Here is a 27,135-nt window from a genome sequence, read left to right on the forward strand (position 1 = left end):
TGCGTATTTGTGATCTACATAAGAACATAAGAACAAGCCAGCTGGATCAGACCAGAGTCCATCTAGTCCAGCTCTCTGCTACTCGCAGTGGCCCACCAGGTGCCTCTGGGAGCTCACTTGCAGGATGTGAAAGCAATGGCCTTCTGCAGCTGTTGCTCCCGAGCACCTGGACTGTTAAGGCATTTGCAATCTCAGATCAAAGAGGATCAAGATTGGTAGCCATAAATCAACTTCTATCCATATAGAAATCTGTCCAAGCCCCTTTTAAAGCTATCCGGGTTAGTGGGCCATCACTCACCTCCTGTGGTAGCATATTCCAAACACCCAATCACACGCTATGTGAAGAAGTGTTTTCCTTTTATTAGTCCTAATTCTTCCCCCCAGCATGTTCAATGTATGCCCCCTGGTTCTAGTATTGTGAGAAAGAGAGAAAAATTTCTCCCTGTCAACATTTTCTACCCCATGCATAATTTTATCATATCCCCCCCTCAGACGTCTCCTCTCCAAACTAAAGAGTCCCAAACGCTGCAGCCTCTCCTCATAGGGAAGGCGCTCTAGTCCCTCAATCATCCTTGTTGCCCTTCTCTGCACTTTTTCTATCTCTTCGATATCCTTTTTGAGATGTGGCGACCAGAACTGAACACAGTACTCCAAGTGCGGTCGCATCTCAATGGCTTTATATAAGGGCATGACAATCATAAGAACATAAGAACATAAGAACAAGCCAGCTGGATCAGACCAAAGTCCATCTAGTCCAGCTCTCTGCTACTCGCAGTGGCCCACCAGGTGCCTTTGGGAGCTCACATGTAGGATGTTGAACAGCAATGGCCTTCTCATGGCTAAGTTGCTCCCGATCACCTTGGTCTGTTAAGGCATTTGCAATCTCAGATCAAAAGAGGATCAAGATTGGTAGCCATAAATCAATTCTCCCTCCATAAATCTGTCCAAGCCCCTTTTAAAGCTATCCAGGTTGAGTGGCTATCACTGCACCTCCTGTGGCAGCATATTCCAAACACCCAATCACACGTTGCGTGAAGAAGTGTTTCCTTTTATTAGTCCTAATTCTTCCCCCCAGCATTTTCAATGAATGCCCCTGGTTCTAGTGCATTGTGAGAAAGAGAGAAAAATGTCTCTCTGTCCAACATTTTCTACCCCATGCATAATTTTGTGAGACTTCAATCATATCCCCCCTCAGTCACCTCCTCTCCAAACTAAAGAGTCCCAAACGCTGCAGCCTCTCCTCATAGGGAAGGTGCTCCAGTCCCTCGATCATCCTTGTTGCCCTTCTCTGCACTTTTTCTATCTCCTCAATATCCTTTTTGAGATGCGCTGCGACTCAGAACTTTGGACATAGCATCTCAAAGTGCTGCGATTAAGCACCACTGCTTTATATAAGGGCATGACAATCCTTGCAGTTTTATTATCAACTCCTTTCCTAATTATCCCCAGCATAGAGTTTGCCTTTTTCACAGCTGCCATGCATTGAGTTGACATTCCCATGGAACTATCAACTAAGACGCCCAAATCCCTTTCCTGGTCTGTGACTGATAGCACTGACCCCTGATCTCTGAAGTAAACCTTGATTCCCTTTGGGGAAATCTTCCCACACAGATTTTTCCCTCATTGTACCTCAAAGGACCAAAACTCTGTGGCTATGAAATGCTGGGAAAGCACGACTCTCCCCCCTCTCGCACCAAAAGCGAAAGCAAATAACGTATGTTTTGCCTTCCGCGGGTCTTCTTGCTTTTCCTGACTGTCCCTGCCCACACAACAGCAGGAACTCCAGTGGGGAGGGAACCAGGAAGTGGGGGGCAGGTCCGCGTGGCTGCCCAATCCCCATTTGTCCAGAAAGCAGTGGGGAAACTCCATTTCAAAGCTAACAGCCACGCTGCAGGAGGTGGGTGAATAATGGGCCAGAGTTTCATTTCATCGTTTGTCTTTATTCCCAGTAGACTGAACCCAGTAACAACTTTTGGTAAATCTCTCTCTTTGTTGGTATTATGCAAATAGAGCATTAAAGAAGATAAGTCAAATAGAGAAAGTGTAAGCATTGCATCACATCCGGGGACTAGTTGGGACATTCCGAAATGAACAGCTCACCGGACCTGCATCATGACCCACCATGTTACATTTATTTCGATGATTTTCAATATTTCTGTGCCTGCCTTTCCACCCAGCTTAGGGTCCCCAAGGTAGTGAGCAATCCACATAATTAAAACAAACTTTTGAAATACATAGCATAAAAACAATTAAAAACACAAATTAAACACATGGATAGGAGGGAAGGTACATGAAGAAACATCAGACAAAACAGATCAGTCTTCAGTGTATTGTCGAAGGCTTTCGCGGCCAGATTCAACTGGTTCTGGTGGGTTTTCCGGGCTGTGTGGCCGTGGTCTGGTACCAGACCACGGTCTCGCAGCCTGGAAAACCCACCAGAACCAGATCAGTCTTCATTTGCTGGAGGAAGTCAGTGATAGATGGTTTAGTATAGAACAGTATTCTTCTACCTTTTCAGACCATTGCCTTTAATCTCAATTGTCCAGTTTTAATATTTTATGTGGTAGAGCGTGTGATTTTCGTGTATAAGGTCTGGCGTCTATTGAAGTATAGAGCTGGAAGGGTCCTCAAGGGTCATCTATAGTCCAACCCCATGTACAGTGCAGGAAATTCACAACTATCTCCTCCCACTTCCCCAGTGACCAATCTGACCTAGAAGAAGATTCCTTCCTGATCCCAAAGTGGCGATCGGCATTAATGGTCTAATGCAGGGGTAGGGAACCTGCGGCTCTCCAGATGTTCAGGAACTACAATTCCCATCAGCCCCTACCAGCATGGTCAATTGGCCATGCTGACAGAGGCTGATGGGAATTGTAGTTCCTGAACATCTGGAGAGCTGCAGGTTCTCTACCCCTGGTCTAATGGTTAAGTGCTCAGAACATCAGGTTCAGTTGAGAAGACACCTTAGTACTTTAAAATGCTTACTGTGAACATGTCTGCATCAGGCTTCCATTTGTTGTGGTTGTTTGTTTGAGAAGCAAGCTGCTTTTGTGGCAGGTTTTCTCATGAATAGAGTCATACACATTGGTCTGTTTTGGGTGATCTGATGTTTACAGCTGCATTGACTGCTGCTTTGATAAAGGCAATGTGCTTATAAGCTCATGTACAGTAAAATATTGCAGTATTCATGTAGTAGTAGTAGTAGTAGTAGTAGTAGTAGTAGTAGTAGTAGTAGTAGTAGTTTTGATTTATATATCCTCTTTCTCTCCTGTAAGGAGACTCAAAGGGGCTTACAGTGTCCTTCCCCCCCCCCCAACAAACACCCTGTGAGGTGGGTGGGATTGAGAGAGCTCCGAAGAACTGTGACTAGCCCAAGGTCACCCAGCTAGTGTGTGTTGGCGTGCACAAGCTAATGTGGTTCACCAGATAAGCCTCCACCACTCAAGTGGCAGAACAGGGAATCAAACCCAGTTCTCCAGATTAGAGTGCACCTGCTCTTAACCACTACACCACGTTGGCTCTCAGAAGGGTGCAAAGAGTGCTGTAAACTGCTTGCCATTAAAATCTGCCAGCTGGAAATCAAACCCACTTCTCCAGATTAGGGTCCACCTTCTTTTAACCACTGCATCACACTGGCTGGAGGGGGGGTGCGCGAACCTGTGTGCACGTGTGTGTAAACTGACACGCGGTTTGAGTGCTTCACAGAAGCCAGCCTTCAAAACTTAAAAGGAAATTGCCAATTTGGTTCCTGTCACCGATGAAACGTTACTATTCCAAATGCAGCTTTGGATAGCTTCCTTGAGATGCCACTTGGTTCTTCTCCACTTAAATGTCAGCAGGAAGCGTGTCCTCCCCCTGTACACTCTCCCTCCCAGAAGGGTGCTTTCACGGCCAGGCTTCCTTTTTTGGCAGACTGCCCAAAACAAAAGGCTCAGCCTAGTCAGAAACTTCTGGGTACGAATGTATATTTAGCAATTGCTGCATTCCAGTTTCAATCTATTCAGCTCTCAGATATAAAACAAGGCTCAAGACAAGTTTGTGAAACGAGTAGAAAAGTAGTAGAAAAGGACATATCTTAAAATTAACTGTGTATTTGTATATACCAGCAAAATATGGTGAAAAGCTTGCAAAAAAACCCCCTGTTCTTGGCATTGCTGTGTAAACATGTTGTGGTTTTATAGCTTGGGAGCAGTTCTAAAGTCTGTAACCAGGCCCAAATGGTGGTACAAGCTGGTTAAGGTCTTTTTTACACTGGTTCAGAATCCAGTGGCTGGCTGGAGGCATTTTGTGTGCCTGTGGTCAGGCAGGGGCATTGTGATCTGCCTGTGTTCAGCCTGCTGTGTTTAAAGGTGCCATTTGGTGTAAACAAGAAGGAAGTGAAACTGTAAGTCTGCTAAGACGGAAATGACCGTAAAACAACTGCCTTGTTTCATTGCATAAACAGCAAGAAAAGCAAATGAGGTAGTTGATCTTGTGTCGCTTCTTTTGCATTTCTGTTGAGTCTCCAACTTACAGGAGAAATTAGTTTGGCCTTGACCAAATTACTAGGCTTGCTTAATTGAAGACTGCAAGGTAGCATGCCTGTAAGAAAAGGTCAGCCTATGTCTTCTGGAGGCAAATGTCATTCTAAGGGCTGAACGGAGAGGCCTGTGAACACGAGAAGTTACTTTTCTCTACCGTATTCAGTTGAATCAGCTCTGGGTATCGGAAAAGTCCTTTGCTGGAGACCTGGAAATCTTATATGATGTCATCTGACTTAATATGAGCATTTTCTGGTGTCTCTAAAATGATACCCGTAATCTGCCTTGCTCATTGCATAATCTGTGGTGTGCTCAAGCGATAAGATGCGTGTCGTCGCTGTTGAAGTATGCTGTGCTAAATAGAGGTTTATTTCTGTTTAGGAAGTGGTCTAGGTTGGGTCTGCTCAGTAGGAACATCTGTAAAATCTTACAAAGATCAGTATGCCACGTTTAGTATGTTGAGTAGGGAGTTGTTTTAGATAACAGGTGTGACTCCCTCCAACTCTGTGATTCTAAAGCTGCAGTCCTATGTATTTGATTCTATGATTCTAGGTCAGTGGTTCTCAACCTTCCTAATGCCGCGACCCTTTAATACAGTTCCTCCTGTTGTGGTGACCTCCAACCATAAAATTATTTATGTCTCGGTTCCTAAGACCATCAGAAATATGTGTTTTCCGATGGTCATAGGCCAAAGGGGTCGCGACCCACAGATTGAGAACCGCTGTTCTAGGTATTTGAGAATGAGCCCCAGTAAGAAAGATGGACTTAGCATGTGGATTGTGCTGCAAACTTTTAAAAAAGCCATAGCCTTTATAATTGTGAAGGAACTCAGCAGTTCAGTACAAATTAATGCTGGGTTTTTAGTTTTCTTGGAGTTTGTGGATTAGATGGGCTCAAACTCTTGCAGGATACACGAAGATGGTTCCAAAAGTTAGATTCCTTCATCTTTTGACCTCTTTAAGGCAGCCTTAAGATTAGGAGTTGAATTTTCAGAATTTTCATGATGACACTGATGTTGGATGTACCTCATAGCCAAGACCTAAATTCTGCAATTTTGCTGTTTTTCCGATCAAAAAGAGAAGAACACGCCAAGGTGCGACTTTATTTTTACCGCATTTTTACCACATCATGGTTCCCAATATTTTAAGCGCTCAATTGAGCATGGGCAAACATGCCAGCATTTTAGGTAAAGTGATAATTTTATGGTGGTTTTTCGTTTTACTTTATGAGCTGGCTCAAGTAGATCTCTGATGAAGTGTGATAAATTTTGTAAATCATGTGGCAATCATGTTTGCAGCTTAGCTGTTAACTTTAGCCTTGCCTGACTGTGATAATTGCCAGTTCTTATCTGGCAGGAGTAGCTGTGATAATTGTACAAGGGGCATAAGCATGGTGCCCTGTAATCTACTTAAAAATTAATACTGTTTAAAAGTGAGAAGGTAGACAGTATCTTCAGGTGAGCTTAGAGTTACAGATTGAATATACTGTGCATCATGAATATTCATGGGATACTCTTTTACACCGTGTTTAATACTGAGCGGATAGCAGCACCTGGAATTAGGTGAGCCTCTTGTTCGTTATTCACTCTTACTACAGTTAAGCCACACTTGTATGTATCTGTGAATGGACTCGGGTGGTGCTGACTCAGTGAACTGCATAAATAAATGTATAATTTGGGTGGGAAGTCCACTGCGGACATCTTGTTCAGATGTTGAAGCCTGAACTGTCTTTGCCCTGACCGAAGTCTGTGGCATTCTGAAACTGGGTTGGATCCAACCACCTGCCTAGTGCAAGGGTCATAGATCCTCCCCGATTTCCTCTCCTCCCTTTTCTGGCCCCGAGAAAGTTGATCCCCCACAACTGCAAGATATGGATGGAGCAATTAAGGAGCAATCCAAAGTAAACTTTGCCTCCTTTCCCTTCCTCACGTGGGTCCTGTATCACTTGCTGTTTCCCCACATGGGTCCTATATCACTTCTCCCCTCAAAAAAAAAATAATTGTTGGACGGAGGGAAAAGAGATAAGGTCTGTTGCTGTCAGAGCCTTTGATCCAAAAAGCATCCCCCGGTCTTCCCTGGAGCAAGTTGTCATATGCTTTAAAATTAGGGTGTTGTGGGTTTTCCGGATTGTACGGCCGTGTTCCAGCAGCATTTCGCCTGACGTTTCGCCTGCATCTGTGGCTGGCATCTCAGGAGGAGGAGGAGGAGGAGGAGGAGGAGTTTGGATTTATATCCCCCTTTCTCTCCTGCAGGAGACTCAAAGGGGCTGACAATCTCCTTGCCCTTCCCCCCTCACAACAAACACCCTGTGAGGTAGATGGGGCTGAGAGAGCTCCGAGAAGCTGTGACTAGCCCAAGGTCACCCAGCTGGCGTGTGTGGGAGTGCACAGGCTAATCTGAATTCCCCAGATAAGCCTCCACAGCTCAGGCGGCAGAGCTGGGAATCAAACCTGGTTCCTCCAGATTAGATACACGAGCTCTTAACCTCCTATGCCACTGCTACTTCGTTTGTCTTCCTATTCGAAAGAGAAAATGCTACTGGAACATAGCCGTACAACCCAGAAAACCCACAACACCCTAGTGATTCCAGCCATGAAAGCCTTCGACAATGCTTTAAAATTGATGGTGATTTTTTAAAAAAAAGTAATGAGACAACCGCTCAAATACCATACAGCAGTTTAATAAAAGTGGACCAGATATCTGAAGCACTACGTGACAGGCCAAGTAGGCGAATGAATCAGCATTTGGTTGGTGGCTTCTTTGACACTGTGAAGGCCCATGAAAGCCAGGCTCACCCCACAAGAGGGGGTAGGGTGGGGGGAGCAGTACAACTTTTTTAGATTCATGATGCATTTGCATGGAGTCTGTGTGATGCCTGTAGGTAGAAAATAAATTGTTCACCTTTTAGTAAGACTTCTGAAAATGTGAGTTGGCTCTTTTTGTCTATGCACATATAGCCCAGATAGGTGAGGAGTTCTGAACCTGAGGTCATTGAAATCAACAGGTTGTGGACGTAACTCTGCATAACACTGGGCTTATTGGATCTCAGATCTGTTAAAGGATAACTCCTCAGTCTTAGAAGAAGTGAGTGCCTTATACGTTTATCCCTGATTATTCAGAATCAGTTTTGTGAGCAAAGCATGCAGGCAAACTGGCCTTGATCGTGCCCAAGTAAGATACTTAATTACTCCATTCCAACAGGGCTAAAGTGAGAGTACAGTTGCACAAAGCCTCAAAAGATCATCCAGATATGTCAGGATAGGTGTTAGAGTTAGGAAACTTACATGCAAAGCTCAAACTGAGCAAAAATTACCTGGTTCAGACCTGGGAGAACAGTTCGTAGTGCGGTCTTGGGTTGTACCATTCAGAGTGAAAGCAGAAGAGGTTACGTTTAAACACTCCCCTTCATAAACCAGTGTTGCATGTTGAAAGGATGAGATTGTTTCCTCCACATGGAAGTGTTCAGGTATGCAGCTTTTACCCCCTTTTCACTCTGAAATGGTATAGCTTAAGAAGGATGGTCCCATACCCTGATTCTGCAAATTTAGATCAGACCGGGTAAATCACTCCTGGGGTAAAAATAATCTTGAAGGAAGAACTTCTTACCCTGCAGAACAGGGAGGTGATCTCAAAGGCATTTTTCTATTGTGTGCAAAACCATATTGTCTCTTAAGGTTTTCTTCTTTTGTAAAACTTCTCAATACATTTATATTTATTTTATTTATTTATTACACTTATACCTGCCCACTCTCCCGAAGAACTCAGGGCAGGGCACGGATGGTTTATAAGCATTTGGAGTTGGCATTTGGAGAGGACTTTTCTTGTCGTCTTTTGCCAGACGGGGTTCACCAGCACCACAATTCACGTCCTTTCGAGTAGGAAGACAAAAGTGATACTTGTTTGCTTTCCATTCAGGCTTCTAAGAACGTCTGCATTTTGTGTAGGATGCAGATAACTCAGATACCTTTCCCCTTTGTCTGATCACGTTTGCAAAGAAGGTAAGGAGAATCTATCCAAACGGAAGGAAACATGTCACTGTGGGTTGCTTACAGAAATGGTGTGACATGCCTTCTCCTCATGTTCAGGAGTGGAAAACTTTCTGTTCAGGGAGACCCCCTCCCCCCCCCACACACACCTTTTTTTGCATGAGATCCCAGACGACGATTGCCAGATGGTGGAAGAAATGGTACAGAAATAGATGAACCAATTGTCTGAGTCAGAATAAGTCGGTTTCTTGTATTCACACTAAAAAACACTTGACTGTATAGTCAGGAAAATACTCTGACTAAAGCAGAGATGTGTAAAGGTTGGAGAATAGTAGCCAAATGCCAGATTGGAAGGGTCAAATTTTCTCCTCTCATTTGCGGCCTGGTCCAAATTGGGGCGTTACCTGTCTGAAATTCAGCTTTTAAATATACTAGCAAGACCTGATCCAGCATCTGGTCTGTTTTAACCTAAATACCGGTAATTGTATCTAAATCGTACTCTTTACCAGTGAAAGGGGAACTTCTGCGTATTTTATTTGCCCAATCCAGAGTGACTTCTGTCAAAAGAACGTGTTTTATACATCAACCCTGGATTTTTTTAAAACTACATTTTAAAGCTAGATTGCAGTTGTATTGCATACAGTACCTAGCTATTTTGCAATTTTGACACTGTGAGATACATTGAGATACAGGATGTAATCAGTGTCTTGGGAAAGAAACCAGGTTTAGACCTATTTCTCAATGGAGAATATAGTATTGTGGACAGATGTCGTAAAGGAAGTATTGACTCCACATCTGTGTGTCTGTGTGAAGCATTATGCGATATTGTCTATGTTTGCATATAAAAATTTAATACCATTATTAATAGGAAAGAGATAAAAAGGATCTGAGAGCAAATTATGCCTACTCTTGATGTAAACTGTGTCTGCCATCAGCTCTCAGCTGACTCATTCATTCATTCATTCATTCATTCATTCATTCATTCATTCATTCATTCATTTACTGGACTTGTACCCCACTCTCCCTGTAGGGCTCAGAGCGGCTAACAACCAACAGATAACAACAAACAACAGACCAATAAACATGAACATCAAACAGCAAATATGAACAATAAATAAATATGAACAGCAACAACAACCCCAAAACCATAATCCCAGTTTTCAATCATCAAACATCACTAAACATAACATATCAACAATATAAACGGAATAGCAATGAGCAAAAACGTAACAACACATAGCATGGTGACTGGAGGGTTTTCAGGGCAAGAGATGTTCGGAGGTGGTTTGCCATTGCCTGCCTCTGCGTGGGCTGAGAGAGTTCTGAGAGAACTGTAACTCAGTCAAGGACTTCATATGGAAGAACTGGGAATCAAACCCAGTTCTCCAGATTAGAATCTGCCACTCTTAATTGCTGAGCTACGCTGGCACTCTACTATCAACAGTTGGTGGGTACTGCAATTCTTAAGAGGCTAGCGGTCTCCAGTCCGCAAGCCAGTTGCTGCTGAGATTTTTGTGAAGAACACTAGATTGTGGGAACAAATTTTAAGCAGATCTTTCTTGAAACAAGTCCCATTTTATTCAGTGGGATTTCCTCTCAGGAAAGTGTTCTTAAGACTGTAGTCATAATGCGCTTTCATTAGGTTGTCTGGTACTTCTAAAGCCAAGATTACTCCAGACTACTCAATACAAGTGATTATAACTATTAAGAGCCCCCAAAATATTGTGTCTCTATTTGTAAATTTAAAACGTTCTGCCAGTAGACCAAGGAGTATTTTAGGAAAACACAACTAGATTACCTAAGATTTTTTTTAAATTATCATTTCCCTTCTTTTATCTCTTTTATTATTATTGTTGTTGTTGTTATTCCTGTTATGTTTGTTCTACTTTTATTTTTATTTATCTTTCTTTTCCTGCAATTCTTTGTTGATAAAATAATTTAAAAACAACAACAACTAGATTACATAAGACTAAATTCAGGCCGTACTTGGTTTTTAAAAAAGGATCACCTGTGCTCTGAATGAAGGATGGCTCACACTTTGAAGCCTTGTCGTGTTTTTTGTAAATGAAAAGCTGCCCAAGGAAGCTGCGATTTTACAGCTTTCCCCCCCTCTCTGTGGTGTTTCCAAATGTGAGTTTTTACACAAGGGCTTTACACCTGAAATCCTGCAAGGAGTAAAGCAGATGATATTTTGAATGGGTAAAATAGTTTGTTCGAACGAAGCTATAATCATCTTCCATCCTGCTTCTGCTCAAATTACGGCCTCGTGAGGCTGCTTTTCATTAATGGAATGCCACCTTGGGGCTTCATTATAAGTATTCTGGGTGCGTACAAAGTGTGCAGTTGGCTCCAAATGCTGTATTTTTCGGAGTGGTTGTTTTTTGCTTTAAAGATTGTGTAGGCAGTCGTTATTCTTGAATTAAATATGATTCACATTAGAAAAATAGATTAGAGAACAGGTCTATTTGTGGGCTCGCAATTAAGTTTTCGGAAGCTCTTAACGCACCAAACAAAATGGCTGTTTAAGAAATAAATTGATTACAGAAGTAGCCATCAGACCAAAACAATTTCTGTATCCACAGAGCTGGCAGAGACTGAAGCAGAGTTTTTTTAAAAAATTAATTTCCAATTGAAGAAGATAAATTCAGTGCAGAATTTTATGCTTTCTTTTTTGCTCATGTCTAATAAACTTCACTCTTCCAATTAGTATTTGCTGTCAGCTGCCAAATTGCAAGGAAAGAAGAGGCTAAAATTAAATTTGCCAAAGGAGATGACAGCCCAACTATTTGATCACACATCTCAGCAGTAATTAATACACACTAAGATCATGACACTTAAAATGTTTACGTTTAAGGAAGTTGAGTGAAAGGGGTATATTTTGGTGGTCGGAACGTGCCAACAGGTTGCAGCTGACTTACAGTGGGGTTTTCAAATCAAGAGACACACAGAGGTTTGAACAGACCCTGGATTTCCTTGGTGGTCTCCTATCTCAATGCTAGCCAGGGGCTACCCTGCTCAGTTTCCAAGTTCTGATGAGACTGAGGTCTCTTCCGCATATGCAGAACAATGCACTTTCAATCCACTCTCAATGCACTTTGCAGCTGGATTTTACTGTGTGGAATAGCAAAATCCACTTTCAAACAATTGTGAAAGTGGATTGAAAGTGCGTTATTCTGTATGGCCATTTCTGCACTGCCAGAGGCAGCGGCTTCCCACCGGCTTAAATGGTGGGTCCCATGTGAGCAGTCCTGACACTGCCGCTGCCCGCAGAGTGTGTGTGGGGGACTTTCCTTGCCTTCCTGTGCAGCTCCAGGCGGCTGGAAAGACACACCCATGCTGCCCTCCGACCCCCGGTCTTTCCAGCCGCCCAGAGCTTTACAGGAAGGCAAAGTAAGTCCCTTGCATACATCGGAGGGGCCAAAAGCGGCGCCCTCACACCCGTGCGGAAACAGCCTATGTGTGGAAGGGGCTTGAGCAAGCCTGGGCCATCCATGTCAGGGCAGATATAGTTTACTAGCACTTTATATGCAAATAGGAGAGTTCACAGCTACTGTTTGTGTCTGTGTCTGTGCCATGAAATGAGAGGCACTGGCAGGTCAGATACTTCAGAAAGGTTGTTAGTAGAGTGTTCTGCAAATTGATGTCCCCACTGGCTAACAGATGAGTTAGGTTATGGAACTGGCCAAAAATACTTGTGTAGATAAAACATGTTTTGTATTTTTTTTTAAAGACCCTCATCCGTTCGTCTGTTGCGGGGATTAAACTTCAGGCCTGTACATTCTCCTCGAGCATCTGGCATGCAGAGTTACATCCCCTCACCCAGCTATGTTATGAACTTGAGTTCTGGCTACTTCCACTCATGCCCCAAACCCACTCACTAGGACAATTGCAATTTTCACATAGAGTTAAAAAAAAAATCTGGACATTTTCATGTTGGGGATGGGGATGTTTAGTCTGCAGCAGAGAAGGTTAAGAGGTGACATGATAACCCTGTTTAGATATTTGAGGGGATGTTGTGTTGATGATGGAGAAAGATTGTTTTCTGCTGCTCCAGAGACCAGGACACAGTAATGAATTCAAGGTGCAGGAAAAGAGATTCCACCTAAACATTAGGAAGAACTTCCTGACTGTCAGGGCTGTTCAACAGTGGAATGTCCTACCTTGGAGAGTTGTGGGCTCTCCTTCTTTGGAGGTTTTTAAGCAAAGACTGGATGGTCATCTGTCAGGATTGCTTTGACTGTGTATTCCTTCATGGAAAGGGGTTGGACTGGATGGCCCTTGCGGTCTCTTCCCACATTATGATTCTATGATTAAATTCTTTTAGGAGAGAGTCCAAGAAATCCTGTTCTGTTTCTCATTTAATGCCAAGATGGAGTTACTACAAATCCCTTTTTTTTGCAACAACAGACTTAACTGCACACAGCTGCATGCAACCATCAATGTGTACTTGCCTGTGATATCGGTATCCCCCCATCCCCCCCCCCCCCCCGGCCCTGGAAGAAAGAAAAATTTTAGAAGGGAAACTTAAATTCCAAAAGTTAGAGGAAACAGAAATGTAAGAATTTTGTAGGCAAAGCATGTGATCGTGATGTTCTGGTCTGAGGGCACATGACACTTGATGCATAGTTAGAAAGAGAAACTGTCTTCCTTAGTCCCCAGTTGGAAAATTGCACGAGAACAACACGTACGTCTCTTCGTGGTGCCCAGAGGGAAGAGCAGCATGGAAGTTAACCCGGTCTACCTTATCTGATATCTGAAGCAAGTGGTTGGTTGTGAAATTCATGCCACGAACTATTTCGTCATCACAAGCACGCCAACTGTTCCCATCCTTCCAAAATCTCATGGGATCGTAGTGGGTTTAAACCTCAAGCTGTGCTTTTACCCCACTGTCTTGAACCAAACGTCCATTGAAACAAATCCAGGGTTGTTTTTTCTGGAAAAAAGGGAGCTCCTATTATCTTTACTTTGTAGCTGCCACCGCCCCAGCAGCGAAGAAAGGATGCACAATTTTCAAGTATGGTGGCAGTGTACCTTTATTTCTAAACTCTCATGCGAAGACTCCTAATTTATTTCTTTTATAAAAATTCCAGAAGCAGTTTCTCTCCCACACACCAGTCCATCTGTTGAGTGTTGTATATAATAAGGGTGTACACTTTGCCTTAAGGTATGCAGCAGATTAGTCACGCAGCAGTTCTGTTCCTTCCCCTCCCCATTTTAATCATATTGCTAAGGCTTACAGGAGACAGTGGTTTGTTTGTTTTTTAACTCCTTAGACTACAAAAATATTGGTTGGAAAAGAGAATTTAGAATCGCCTCTCCCCTCCTTCCAGCCCACAAGTTTTTCTGAAACCGATGTGTTTTTTTCCCTTTGCAGTGGTAGCCGCTCTTCTAAAACCTTTAAACCAAAAAAGAATATTCCCGAAGGGTCCCACCAATACGAGCTGTTGAAGCATGCCGAGGCCACCCTTGGAAGCGGTAACCTGCGGATGGCTGTCATGCTACCAGAGGGTGAAGATCTGAATGAATGGGTTGCAGTTAACAGTAAGTAAACTCAATATTTTGTTTTCCTCTGTGATTTTGGTCATTGGCATAACTGTCGGGCACTGAGGTCACAAGGGGGGGGGGCTCTCCTTGTGGTACTCCCCCTGCCGAGATACGGGTGGTGGTGGTGGGTATGAACGTGTGGGAGGGTTCTCTCTGTGATTGTGCCCATGCTTTGGAATAATCTCCCCTCAGAATTTTGCCAGGCGCCTACTTACCCTGTTTCCCCGAATATAAGACATCCCCGGAAAATAAGACGTAGTAGAGGTTTTGCTGAAGTGCGAAATATAAGGCATCCCCCAAAAGTAAGACGTAGCAAAGTTTTTGTTTGGAAGCATGCCTGACGAACAGAACACAGAAATATAAGACATCCCCTGAAAATAAGACATAGCACATCTTTGGGAGCAAAAATTAATATAAGACACTGTCTTATTTTCGGGGAAACACGGTAGTCTTCTTAGATGTCCCCTTTATGATGATGCTCGTTGGGTGTATGGGGATGTAGGTTAGGGTTGGGATTTTAACTTTTGTATGTTGTACTGTTTTTAAGAGATGAATTTATATATGGGGATGTTTCAATGTTGTTGCTTCCCAGAAATCTTGCATATACACCTATACATTTAATATTAAATTAATAAAATGAATAGATCCCAGAATTTATGATGTTTTACATACCTTGTATTAAAAGGCAAATATTACCCATGGCTGGGGACCAGGGTATCTGAAGAATCATCTTCTCTTGTATGTTCTTGCCCGGGAATTGAGATCACAGGGAGAGAGTCTCGTCTTCTGACTATTCCATCAGAAAAAGCTCAGTTTGTGGGTACACATGAGAAATGGTCTTTTCAATTGTAGCCACATGATTATGGGACAGCCTCCCCAGAGAAGGGCATCTGGCCGTCTCACTTTAGATCTTTAGGAGGTCGTTGAAGTTTTTTAAAATTAAGAACAGGAATTGGTTAAGTTTCCTAGCAGTCCAGAATTTTGATTTTAAGTTTTGGTTTTTATGTATTTTATTTAATATGTTTTCCCTATATTTTAAGCTTCCTTGAGCTCTGGAGGAGGAAAGATGGCTTAATAAATGTTTGAAATAGATAAATAAATCTAGACAGCTGGGCCCTGTCTCTGCCAGTGCCAAAAAGTAATTGTTTGTAGAGATAAAAGAGAATATGTGCATTACCTTGGTCATCATCTGGGACAGATGGCAAACTAGTCAAATCAAAATACTCATTATGATAAGCCATATTGGTCTGCAATAGACGAGCAAGATTTGAGACCAGCAGTACTTTAAAGACCAATGATGTTCCCACTGAAGGACTTTGACTCTTAAAAGCTTGCATCTTGGAAATCTTTTTGGTCCTTAAGGCAGCACTGGACTCAGATCTTGCTCAATTGAAATCAGAGGCGAGTATGTTGAGAAAAAGATGTCTTGGGCCCTGTTAAAATAATAAAAAATAACATAGTACACTGTCAGTTTTACCATTTGCTCCTGTTTCTGTTTACAAAAATCCAGCAACGTTGACACGGTTTACTAGGTAGCCATTATTTATGCCTATCTCCTGGATGCACGCCTCCCTACACAGATGTGCATTTGGCAAAGGTAAAAGGCTAGTCAGAGAATAAGCAGGGTTTTGCGTCATTTTTACCAGGGCGTGGAAAAGAGAAGGAAGCTCAGCTGTCCAGGGGCTTGAAAAATCTTAGTTTTGCTTCTTCCCTGTGACTGCACAAACAGGAGGGATTAGCCACAGTTCTTTGCTAGTGGGCCACGTTCAGTTAGGTAGGTCCTGAAATGTCCAGCGTGAGCCAGGTGGTGTAGTAGTTAAGAGCAGGTGTATTCTAATCTGCAGAACCGGGTTTGATTCCCTACTCTTCCACCTGAGTGGCAAAGGTTTATCTGGTGAACCAGAAGCATTTTTGCCCTTCTACATTCCTGCTGAGTGACCTTGGGCTAGTCACAGTTCTTCGGAACTCTCTCAGCCCTACCTACCTGATATGGTGCCCCCCCCCACTGCTCTTTGCCCTGGCACTGGTACATCAGAGCCCCTCATATTGAGGGGCCTGCCGTCCCCCTTTTGGGGTGGGTTGAAATTGAGGCTTGGACACCTTTGTTTAAATGTTAATTATTAGCCGCTGTTTTTATGTATTTTAAGATGTTTTATTGATGGAGCCTATGTATTGTGTTGTGTTGGATTTGCTCCTGTTTAATGTTTTATATTATGTTGTTCACTGCCCGGAGCCCTTCGCGGATCGGGCGGTGTAGAAATTGAAATAATAAATGAATAAAATAAATAAATACCTCACAAGGTGTCTGTTGTGGGAAGAAGGGAAAGGAGCTTGTAAGCCGCCTTGAATCTCCTTACAGGAGAGAAAGGTGGGGTATAAATCTAAAACTCTTCACTCTTTTTCTCTTCCAAGTTTGACACAGCACCAACTCTGGGCAGTCCAGGTTGTTTGAATGTCTGTTGGATTCCCAGTGCTGTTTTATCAGATTTACCAGTGAGTGTCTTGAGTCTGAAGATCTTCCCTCCTGCTCTGGGGATTTTCCACCGTTATTTCTTTATCCTGCAATTTTTCTTCTGGGGAGAAATGCCAGGATTGTTTTGTGCAAACACTGAAAGCCAGTAACCTCCTAGATTCGACTCCTTCAGACTCCAGCTACAGCTGCTTCACTGTGCAGGCATACCCTTCCCCTGTTGAATTAAGGCATCAGTTGCTGTAATAAGCAGTCTCTAGTTTCCATGGAGAAGCATTCTATCAAGGAGCTGGGGGGGGGGGGGGCGACGACTTGGAATTAAGAAACCTAAAATTTAAGACAGTCGCAGGAAGAGAATTTCTGCTCAAAACGATTTGCTTGTGCAGAGAAAGGTGATTGATTTAATGACAAATGCGTTTTTTCCCTACAGACAACATTTTGAATACAAATAATACTTCTGTGTGCGGGAGAGCGCTGCAGACCGCTGCACCCTGTACCTTAGCAACTGTATCTTAGGTTTTACCATTAGAGATAGGGGGGCGGGGGATCAAAGCTGAAGCTAGAAAGCAATGTTAGTTAGTTTGAAAAAGGGATTCTGTTCCTGTTGGCAACTATGAGCAAAGGTAGATCCAGAATAATATCCAGATGGCAAACCTAGGCCTTCAGGAAAAATATACCCCATCCATTATGAAGAGGAGGAAGAAGAGTTTGGGTTTATATCCCCCCCTTCTCTCCTCTAAGGAGACTTAAAGGGGCTTACAATCTGCTTTCCCTTTCCCTCCCCCCTCCACAACAAACACCCTGTGAGATGGGTGGGGCTTTGAGAGCTTCGAAGAACTGTGACTAGCCCAAGGTCACCCAGCTGGCATGTCTTGGTGTGCACAAGCTAATCTGGTTCACCGGATAAGCCTACAGCGGGGACTCAAACCTGGTTCTCCAGATTAGGCCCCTTCCGCACACGCAAAATAATGCGTTTTCAAACCACTTTCTCAACTGTTTGCAAGTGGATTTTGCTATTCCGCACAGCTTCAAAGAGCACTGAAAGCAGTTGGAAAGTGCATTATTCTGCATGTGCGGAATGAGCCTTAGAATGCACCTGCTCTTAACCACTGCACCATGCTGGCTCTCTGGAAGACCTGGATAGCCCAGGCTGGCCTTATCTTGAAACCTAAACACGGTCAGTGGGAGACCACCAAGGAAGTCCTGGGTTGCTATACAGAGGCAGGCAATGGCAAACTACCTCTGTTTGTCTCTTGCCTTGAAAATCTTACTGGGTCACCATTAGTTAGCTGTGACCCGAAACACTTTCCACCACCACCAACATCCCATCCAGCAGAGACTGGAACTGCACAACCCCCAGACAATTTTGAGTGTAGACCTTATCAGTAACAATCTTCTTCCCAGGTAATTCCCAGGTAATTCTGCTCCTGCGCATTCCAAATAGAATTTATTGGGTAATTTGGGGTAGATTCATAGTGGTCACAGTAGCCATGAAAAAATCCTTGGCAAGTGGGGTGGGGGGGTGGGGCAGGGAGATACCATTCCCAAGAGGTCTTCTTTTGCCAACCCAAGCAGCAAGGTCTGGAATACAGTAACAGAATTCCTATCTATCCCTAACACCCAACACTATACACACACAGTAGCCACTTCCGCACACGCAAAATTATGCGTTTTCAAACCACTTTCACAACTGTCTGCAAGTGGATTTTGCCATTCCGCACAGCTTCAAAGAGCACTGAAAGCAGTTGGAAAGTGCATTATTCTGCATGTGCGGAAGGAGCCAGTCAGAATCTGAGGATTGCCTGATGGAATTCCTGGTGAGGAAGATGGAATTGTGGCATTTCAGAAGAATTCTGCCTCCCCACCCATCCGTCTTTGCTGTTGAAATGCATGCTCAGCTTCATGTTGAAATGAATGCTCAGTTCTGAGCAGGCCCACCCCCTTGCAATCTCATCCACCCAGGTATCAAAGAGGCGTTAAATTCTTGTGTAAATCAACATTTATTTTGGACCACATGGAACTGTGAGGCAACCTGTAGGGACTGTTAAACTGGAAGAGGGACCAGAAGAGAAAACCAGTCACCAGTATTTAATTATTTCCCCTAATATGCTCGGGCTTTTCCCCAACAGTGTATATCTTCCTACCCTTATAGACCTCTAAAGGGTGCACCACTAACCCGCCACCCCCTTTATGCAAATGGGGACGTTCTCAAGACCACCTTCGATTTTTAAAAGTAATCTCTTCTGCACAGTGTTGATTAATGATTTGGTCATTTCCTGGTAAAAATGTTGTAAAACTTCCTCTCAACCCATCTGCTTATTTGCAAGCTTGGTATAAGCCAGTAGTGGTGAACCTATGGCACGGGTGCCAGAGGTGGCACTCAGAGCCCTTTCTGTGGGCACTCGCGCACAGAGTTCATCATGTGGTAGGGGGTGGAAAATCACCCCCCCCCCCACACACACACACACACATCTAGGCTGGCCTGGGCATGATCCTTTACCTGGGAGTAAGCTTGGTTGCTGGCAACAGGGCTTGCTTCTGAGTTAACCCTCCTAGGATCGTGATTCACCCATTTGAAGCGTTGCACGGTCGCTTCACTAAGCTTACTCCCAAGTAACGCGTGCCTTGGAGCCAACCGTTTTTTCTAAACTAAAACCTCAGCATTCAGGTTAAATTGCCATGTTGGCACTTTGTGATAAATAAGTGGGTTCTGGGTTGCAATTTGGGCACTTGGTCTCAAAAAGGTTCGCCATCACTGGTATAAGCACTGATCCCTATCTTGCTCTGAAATCCAAGAGTCTTGTTTCTCAGCCTGAAGACAGGCAGACAGACAGTACTGAAAAAGAGTTGAAACAGATGGTGCAGCCCGCGTTGGCTGAAGTTCAGTTTTTTTGTCACCTTTGATCAAACAGTTGAGGGAGGGGATGAACCGTTGAAGATCCTTGCATTAATGTGGGATGAGTATATTCAGCGTTGTCTTCTCTGTACAATTTTTTCAGCTCTCTGGTGTATCTTCCGTCTGCCTCCTGGCTCAGTTTTGCATTTCAAGCCACCAAATGTTGCTCTGTATGACTGCATAAACTGCCAGCTCAAAGCAGAGCATTTGATAGGTTGCCTTGAATCTTGGAGGTTGTCGTGGGACAGTTCAACCAGGCCTCAATCATTCGAGGATTTCATGAAGAGTCCTTTCAGAGTACTCCAGTGCATGAAAAGGCATAGCAGCCTGTAAACACTTTAAGCCTCTCTCCACAATATTCCTTCCCCCCCAGATAATGGCATTTCGGGCCATCCACATAGATTTAACCAAGCACAGGTTGCATTTATTTATTTCTATCACACTTTTCTTTCCATTCCAGACTCCTAAATGGCTTTTAGAACATCATTCTCCCCTTCTCCAGCAAGAAGTCTGGGGCAGGCCCAGGTCACCCAGCAAACCTCCGCGGCAGAAGTGCTCATTGAAGGATTATATTGGAGGGCGTGCCTTACAGCAGTTCACAGAGCTTTTGTGTATACAGTACATTCCTCCCCACTGAAAAGATGTTGATGTGCCTTGGCTTGGATAGCCCAGACTTGCCCAGTGTCATCAGATGTCAGCCTTAGCTGGCAGGGTCAGCTCTGGGTAAAACTGGCAGCTAGGAGACTTCTTAAGGAAAGCTTATGGGCTGGCTATGTAAGGATGCCCAACGCAGCATCAAACCAACTCTTGGCTCAACTCGAGCTCTTTCCACTACCACATTCTTTTCCATGAAGAAGAGGTTGATGTTTCCTGCTCTTCCTTCTAGGACCTGGGAGGTTCAGGGGAGGGTTTGTACCCAAGTTTCAGTGCAGCTATTGAAGGAAGTGTTCATCTTCCATTGTGATGTAGTGGTTAAGAGCAGGTGGATTCTAATCTGGAGAACTGGGTTTGATTCCCCACTCCTCCACCTGAGTGGCACAGGCTTATCTAGTGGACCAGATGTATTTTCACACTCCTACATTCCTGTTGGGTGACCTTGGGCGAGTCACAGTTCTTCGGAACTTTTCTCAGCCCCATCTATCTCACAAGGTGTCTGCAGAGGCGGTTGGTGGGAAAATGGTGCCCAGAGACAGCTGTTCTCCGGGCGGCGCCCCCTGCTATGTCAGGGTGGGGTCCCACCCCCAAGCCCCACCCCCAGGCCTTGCCTCCCCTTCCCGGCTCCCAGCCGGCAGTCCCTTCTGCCCTCCCCTCTGGGGACAGCAGAAGCAACTGGAAGGCTCCGTCCTCGGCTCCTTTTCTTTTATAAGCAGGGGGCGGGGCTTGGGGATAGCAACCTGTAAGATAAATGGGGTACTTTGTAGAATATTCATTTGCTGTTTTCTTTGGTCTGAGCATAGCGGAGTGGAAATAAATACCTTTATACCACGGGAATTCTAATTCCTTTTGTTTTTCAAGTGTTCCTTGACTGGAGTTGAAGGGCATGGAAGGACCAGGCAGCTTTGCTGAATTGAATAGTAGTTTAATCAAGACGAACTTGCCTTCCCAGCCATTGCTCAATTAACTTGTGGAAGGTCACAAGTCTCTTGTGCTGCTGTTGTGTCTCTAAACAGACAGGAACAAAACTAATTGCACAGAAGTCATGTGTTCAAGGCCGGTCAAAAAAAAAATCACACATAGATTCTGGAAAATAGACCCAAATATCTTGATTGTTTAAGAAGGTTCCCCCCTCTTCCAGTAGAGATATACCTTGGAGTGAATTCTTTTATGGCTCATAGAGAAACAAACCACCAGAGCTGGCTTGAGAGGCAGTGCACTGAACAGTTCTGTAAGCATCCAATTCTGCAGAAAAGTGGATGAGAATCCACAAGAGTAGAACCAAGGACAAGACCTGACTTTATTGATTTATTTTATTTTATTATTGGATTTAGTCACTGCCCTTCCTTAAAAGGCTCAGGGCGGTTTCCATCATTCAGTATGACAATGCCTAAAACCATTAATGCTTTAAAATTACACTCTAAAATACAATTTAAATTTAAAATATCTCAACCTCGATTCCTGCAGGCCGTCGGTTCAATTTGCACGCGAGTCTGTCTTCCGTTATGACTTTACTAATGGAATCCCTGAAGAGGGATCAGGAGAACTAAAAAAATTAAGGGAGGAGAAGGAAAGGAAAGTTTGAAAAGGGGGGGGGGTTAAAAAAATAAAAAATGGGATGGTAAAAGCAAGGAAATGAGGGGAGGATATAAGGGGAAGGGGACCTTTGGATGTGTCACTATAGCTGCCTTAGTCATATGCCTGATAGAATAGCTCTGATGGAATAGCTCTAATCATATGCCTGATGGAATAGCTGTGTCTGAAAGGCCCTGTGGAATTATAATAAATCTCACAGGGCTCTGGTCTCCTGAAACAGTGTTTCGGGGGTTAGGGGGGAGGCAGGGGCGGGGTAGGGATCACCAACAGGTTCTCATTGGCTGAGCACAGCGACCTCGAAGGAATATTGCAGAAGAGGTGGGGAAAATCGGTGAAAAGATAATAATGAGGGCACATGATGGAGACTCGGGAAATCTGGGGACTTCTCTCCTTTGCCAATTGGTCATCCTGGCTGGGGCTGATGGGAATTGTAGTCCATGAACATCTGGAGAGCCGCAGGTTGCAGACCCCTGGTCTAACCAAATCCCCTGGCCCAGATTGCATTCACCCAAGAGTTCTTAAAGAGCTCAAGCATGAAATTGCTGATCTTCTCACTTTAATATTCAACTTATCCCTGAAATCAGGCTCCATCCCTGAAGACTGGAAGATGGCCAATGTCACACCAATCTTTAAGAAAGGATCTGGGGGGACCCGGGAAATTACAGGCCAGTCAGTTTGACATCTGTTCCTGGTAAATTAGTAGAATCTATCATTAAAGATTAAAGATTATAAAACATGCTTAAGAAGAAGCAAGACCTGCTGAGAAAATCATTCACATGTGCTTTTTGCAGGAAAGGCAAATCCTGTCTTACAAACTTACTAGAGTTCTTTGAGGGTGTAAACAGGCATGTAGATAAGGGGGAACCAGTGGACATTGTCTACTTGGATTTCCAAAAGGCTTTTGACAAAGTACCTCACCAGACACTAGTCCAGAAAACTCAGCCAATCGTTCAGGAATAAGAGGCGAAGTCCTCTTATGGATTAAAAACTGGTTGAGGAAACAGGAAGCAAAGAGTGGGTGAATAATTAGGGAAATTCTCACAATGGAGAGAATGTAGGAATTAATTGTCCCCCAAGGATCCCGGTTTGGGACCAGTGCTCTTTAACCTAGTTCCATAAATGACTCTGGAAATAGGGTGGGTAAGCGTGGTGTGCCAAGTTTGCAGATGATACTACTTAAAATTATGTAGGGTGGTGAGAACCATGAAAAGGATTCTGCGTTAAGAACCTCCAAGCTGTTGGACCTTGTCTAGTCCATTGGGTGAGGTGGGGCTAAGAAATGGCAAATGCAGTTCAATGTAGCAAAATGTAAAAGAGTGATGCAAAAAAAATCCAACGACTTCACATACCTGCGCTACAGGGATCAGTGCTATCCAGTCACAGAATCCAGGAAAGCGCGGGATTTGGACAACTTAGTTGATAGTTCCATGGGAATGTCAACTCAATGCATGACAATGAAGTTATGAAAGGTAAGGCAAACTCTATCGCTGGGATCATTAGGAAAGGAATTGATAATAAAACTGCAAAACATTGTCATCGCCCTTATATAAAGCAGTAGGTGCGACTGCAATTCAGTACTGTATGTTCAGTTCTGAGTCGCCACATCTCAAAAAAAAGGATATTGAAGAGAGATAGAAAAAAGCTCTTGTCCTTTATTTTATTGATAATAAAACTGCAAAGGATTGTCATGTACCCATATATAGAAAGCAGTGGTGCGACTGCACTTTGAGGTACTGTGGTTCAGTTCTGGTCATCTGTCATCTCAAAAGGCGATATTGAAGAGAGATAGAAAAAGTGCAGAGAAGGGCAACGAGGATGATTGAGGGACTGCAGCACCTTCCTTATGAGGAGAGGCTGCAGCATTTGGGACTCTTTAGTTTGGAGAGGAGACGTCTGAGGGGGGATATGATTGAAGTCTATAAAATTATGCATGGAGTAGAAAATGTTGACAGAGAGACATTTTTCTCTCTTTCCCTACACATGACACTAGAACCAGGGGCATCCATTGAAAATGCAGGGGAAAGAATTTAGGACTAATAAAAGGAAACACTTCTTCACACAACGTGTGATTGGTGTTTGGAATATGCTGCCACAGGAGGTGGTGATGGCCACTCACCTGGATAGCTTTAAAAGGGGCTTGGACAGATTTATGGAGGAGAAGTCGATTTATGGCTACCAATCTTGATCCTTCTTGATCTGAGGTTGCAAATGCCTTAGCAGTCCAGGTGCTCGGGAGCAGCAGCAGCAGCAGCAGAAGGCCATTGCTTTCACCTCCTGCATGTGAACTCCCAAAGGCACCTGGTGGGCCACTATGAGTAGCAGAGTGCTGGACTAGATGGACTCTGGTCTGATCCAGCAAGGCTCTTTCTTATGTTCTAACAGTTGATCAAGGGCTAATCGGGAGAGGCGGGTGGGAATGGGGCGGATCCCTGCCTGTATGGTAATGTCTTTGCCTGTATGGTAATGTCTTTGCTTTCCCCCTTTTTTTTAAATAGCTGTGGACTTCTTCAACCAGATCAATATGCTTTATGGAACCATTACAGATTTCTGCACAGAAGAGAGTTGCCCAGTGATGTCTGCGGGTCCAAAGTAAGAATGCCGTTCATGCTTAAATGAGGACGTGAAATTATGAGGCAGAAAACGTGATCTGCTTTTTCTAAATTTTAAAAAATGACACTGTCTGGGAAGCAAGTGGTGTTCCTCCTCAATTTTTTTTGCCCCTTTATCCTTAGCCTGTCATGCCCCTGGGCTGGGCTGTCCAGTAACGAGACTTTATGTTCTAATGATTTCCTTTATTGAAAAAATCATCAGGGTAAAGCATGTAGACTTCCATCGACAGAACTGAGAATGAGGCACCAAAAGAGCTTCCATTTTACCTTCACCCCATCTCTCCCCACCTCCCCCGCCTTCTACGTACCTTGACATCACCTTCCACCACCAGTTCCCATGAGAGGGAACAGAACCCCTCTGTTCTCATGGGAAGGTGAAGGCACGGCCGACACCAGGGCAAAACAATCCATGCTCCCCAATGCAGTGGCATAGGAGGAGGAGCAGTGGCGTAGGAGGTTAAGAGCTTGTGTATCTAATCTGGAGGAACCGGGTTTGATTCCCAGCTCTGCCGCCTGAGCTGTGGAGGCTTATCTGGGGAATTCAGATTAGCCTCTTCACTCCCAGACACGCCAGCTGGGTGACCTTGGGCTAGTCACAGATTCTCGGAGCTCTCTCAGCCCCACCCACCTCACAGGGTGTTTGTTGTGCTGGGGAGGGGAAAGGAGATTGTAAGCCCCTTTGAGTCTCCTGCAGGAGAGAAAGGGGGGATATAAATCCAAACTCTTCTTCTTCTTCTTTGAAGTATAGACACCAGCAGGTGACTTAATGAGCAAGTGAAACTAATGAGCAAGCAAGAGACAGCAGTTCCAGACAGGGGATCCCACCTCCCAGGCAGGAGACATGATAGGATTGGACCACAACAAGGCCAAATCATGACACGCCCCTCTTTTGCCTCCAGGCCGAGAGCTGGGGCCACGCAGTATCATCATGGAGCAGATCATGTCCAGGATATAGGGTTGCCAGCAGGCCTCAAGAAAAAGAAATATACTGCCCCTTTAGAAGAATAAGAGTTTGGATTTATATCTCCCCCTTTCTCTCCTGTAAGGAGACTCAAAGGAACTTTGACAAAGTACCTCACCAGACACTATTGAGAAAACTCAGCAATCAAGGAATAAGAGGGGAAGTCCTCTTATGGATTAAAAACTGGTTGAGAAACAGGAAGCAAAGAGTGGGTGTAATTGGGTGTAATCTCCTTTCCCTCCCCCCCTCAACAACAAACATCCTGTGAGGGCGGTGGGGCTGAGAGAGCTCCAAGGTCACCCAGCAGGAATGTGTTGGAGTACACAAGCTAATCTGAATTCCCCAGATAAACCTCCATAGCTCAAGTGGCAGAGCGGAGAATCAAACCTGGTTTCCCAGATTAGAGTGCACCTGCTCTTAACCACTGCAGCACGCTGGCTCGTATCTAAGGCTTCACGGAATGTCAATTACCAGATTATGCCCATGTAATGAAAGTTTCACTTGCCCATTTTCACATGCTGGCAGAAAGCGCCGTCAAGTCACATCTGACTTGCAGCACCCTTGTAGGGTACCCAAGGCAAGAGACTAACAAGTGATTGGCCATTTCCTTTCTGTGGTGATGAGGTTATTTCTAAACATTTAACTTGTCATAAGTCTATTTTCACCTCCAGATATGGCTGATTTAGCCCTTTATTTATTCGTTTTGAGTATTTGTGCCCTGCCTTTCCTCTTGGCTCAAGGCGTGGTGTCATAGTACTAGCTTCCTGAGTTGTTGTTATTCTCAGATGTACAAATGTCGTTTCCCTCATTGCAGAAGAGTTGGTAGTGTGACTTCTGGGTCGTCTCTGGCTTTAGCAATTGACAAATGCTCCCCTTTTTTTAATGAAAGAGGAAGCCGATATAATCATGTACCTAATTATTTTATTCTCAAATGTTCTGTTACAAAATACAATACTAGGGCCACTAATTATCCTAATATTTGTTTAGGTGAGTTTAGGTGCCATGTTGGTCTGCAATAGAAGATCCAAGATTTGAGTCTGGTAGGATTTTAGAGACCAGCAGGAGTTTTAGGGTATAACCTTTCGAGAGTCAAGAGTTCCTTTCATCAGATTCCTGACAAGGAGACCTTTGAGAATAAAAAGCTTATGCCCTGGAAATCCTATTGGTTCTAAAGGTGCTATGGACTCAAATTTTGCTCTGTCCTGGTACCGCTATCACAGGGCATTAGAGAAACACCATGTTTTTTGTACTGTTGAAGGCTTTCACGGCCGGAATCACTTGGGTGCTGTGTGGTTTCTGGGCTGTATGGCCGTGTTCTAGCAGCATTCTCTCCTGATGTTTCGCCTGCATCTGTGGCTGGCATCTTCAGAGGATCTGATGTTGAGAAAGCAAGTGGAGTATATGTACCTGTTGGAGTGTCCAGGGTGGGTGAAGATTTGTTACTCACAGACAATGTATCTTCACCCACCCTGGACACTCCAACAGGTATATATACTCCACTTGCTTTTCCAACATCAGATCCTCTGAAGATGCCAGCCACAGATGCAGGCAAAACATCAGGAGAGAATGCTGCTAGAACACGGCCATACAGCCCGGAAACCACACATCACCCACCATGTTTTTTCTTTGTGCAGCCACAAGACTTCAAGTTGCTCTTCTTAACCATGGCTAGGTATTATGTCTGACTTTCAAAATTGGGGTTAAGGAATGGCTCCAAGACAGGATATGAAATAGTAATTTCTGGAACAGGTTTTGAAACTATGGTTTATGTTTAACCCCGGTTAAAGCTGTAGTCCTGTACATTTCTTGGAAATGTTACTAGAATAAGAGCCTCAAACAGTTCCTAGTAGAGGTGATGAAGGAAATAAAACTCAAATAAAACTCAGTAGGCTTTATTTCC

At 44.1% G+C, this 27,135-nt stretch overlaps 1 protein-coding gene across 2 annotated transcripts in view; it reads left to right on the forward strand.

Annotated features, from left to right (window-relative positions):
- The window catches only part of MOB1B (MOB kinase activator 1B), a 59,778-nt gene that overhangs the window by 23,398 nt on the left and 9,245 nt on the right, over positions 1–27,135 (forward strand). For both annotated transcript variants that reach the window (XM_048482709.1, XM_048482708.1), the window contains exons 2-3: positions 13,880–14,046; positions 24,161–24,254. In XM_048482709.1, coding sequence (XP_048338666.1) covers positions 13,992–14,046; positions 24,161–24,254 — 149 coding nt within the window. In that variant the 5' untranslated portion in view covers positions 13,880–13,991. The remainder of the gene's footprint in view (positions 1–13,879; positions 14,047–24,160; positions 24,255–27,135) is intronic.

The sequence above is a fragment of the Sphaerodactylus townsendi genome, unplaced genomic scaffold (genome assembly GCF_021028975.2).
Source record: "Sphaerodactylus townsendi isolate TG3544 unplaced genomic scaffold, MPM_Stown_v2.3 scaffold_20, whole genome shotgun sequence".
In the NCBI taxonomy this organism is placed as follows: Eukaryota; Metazoa; Chordata; class Lepidosauria; order Squamata; family Sphaerodactylidae; genus Sphaerodactylus; species Sphaerodactylus townsendi.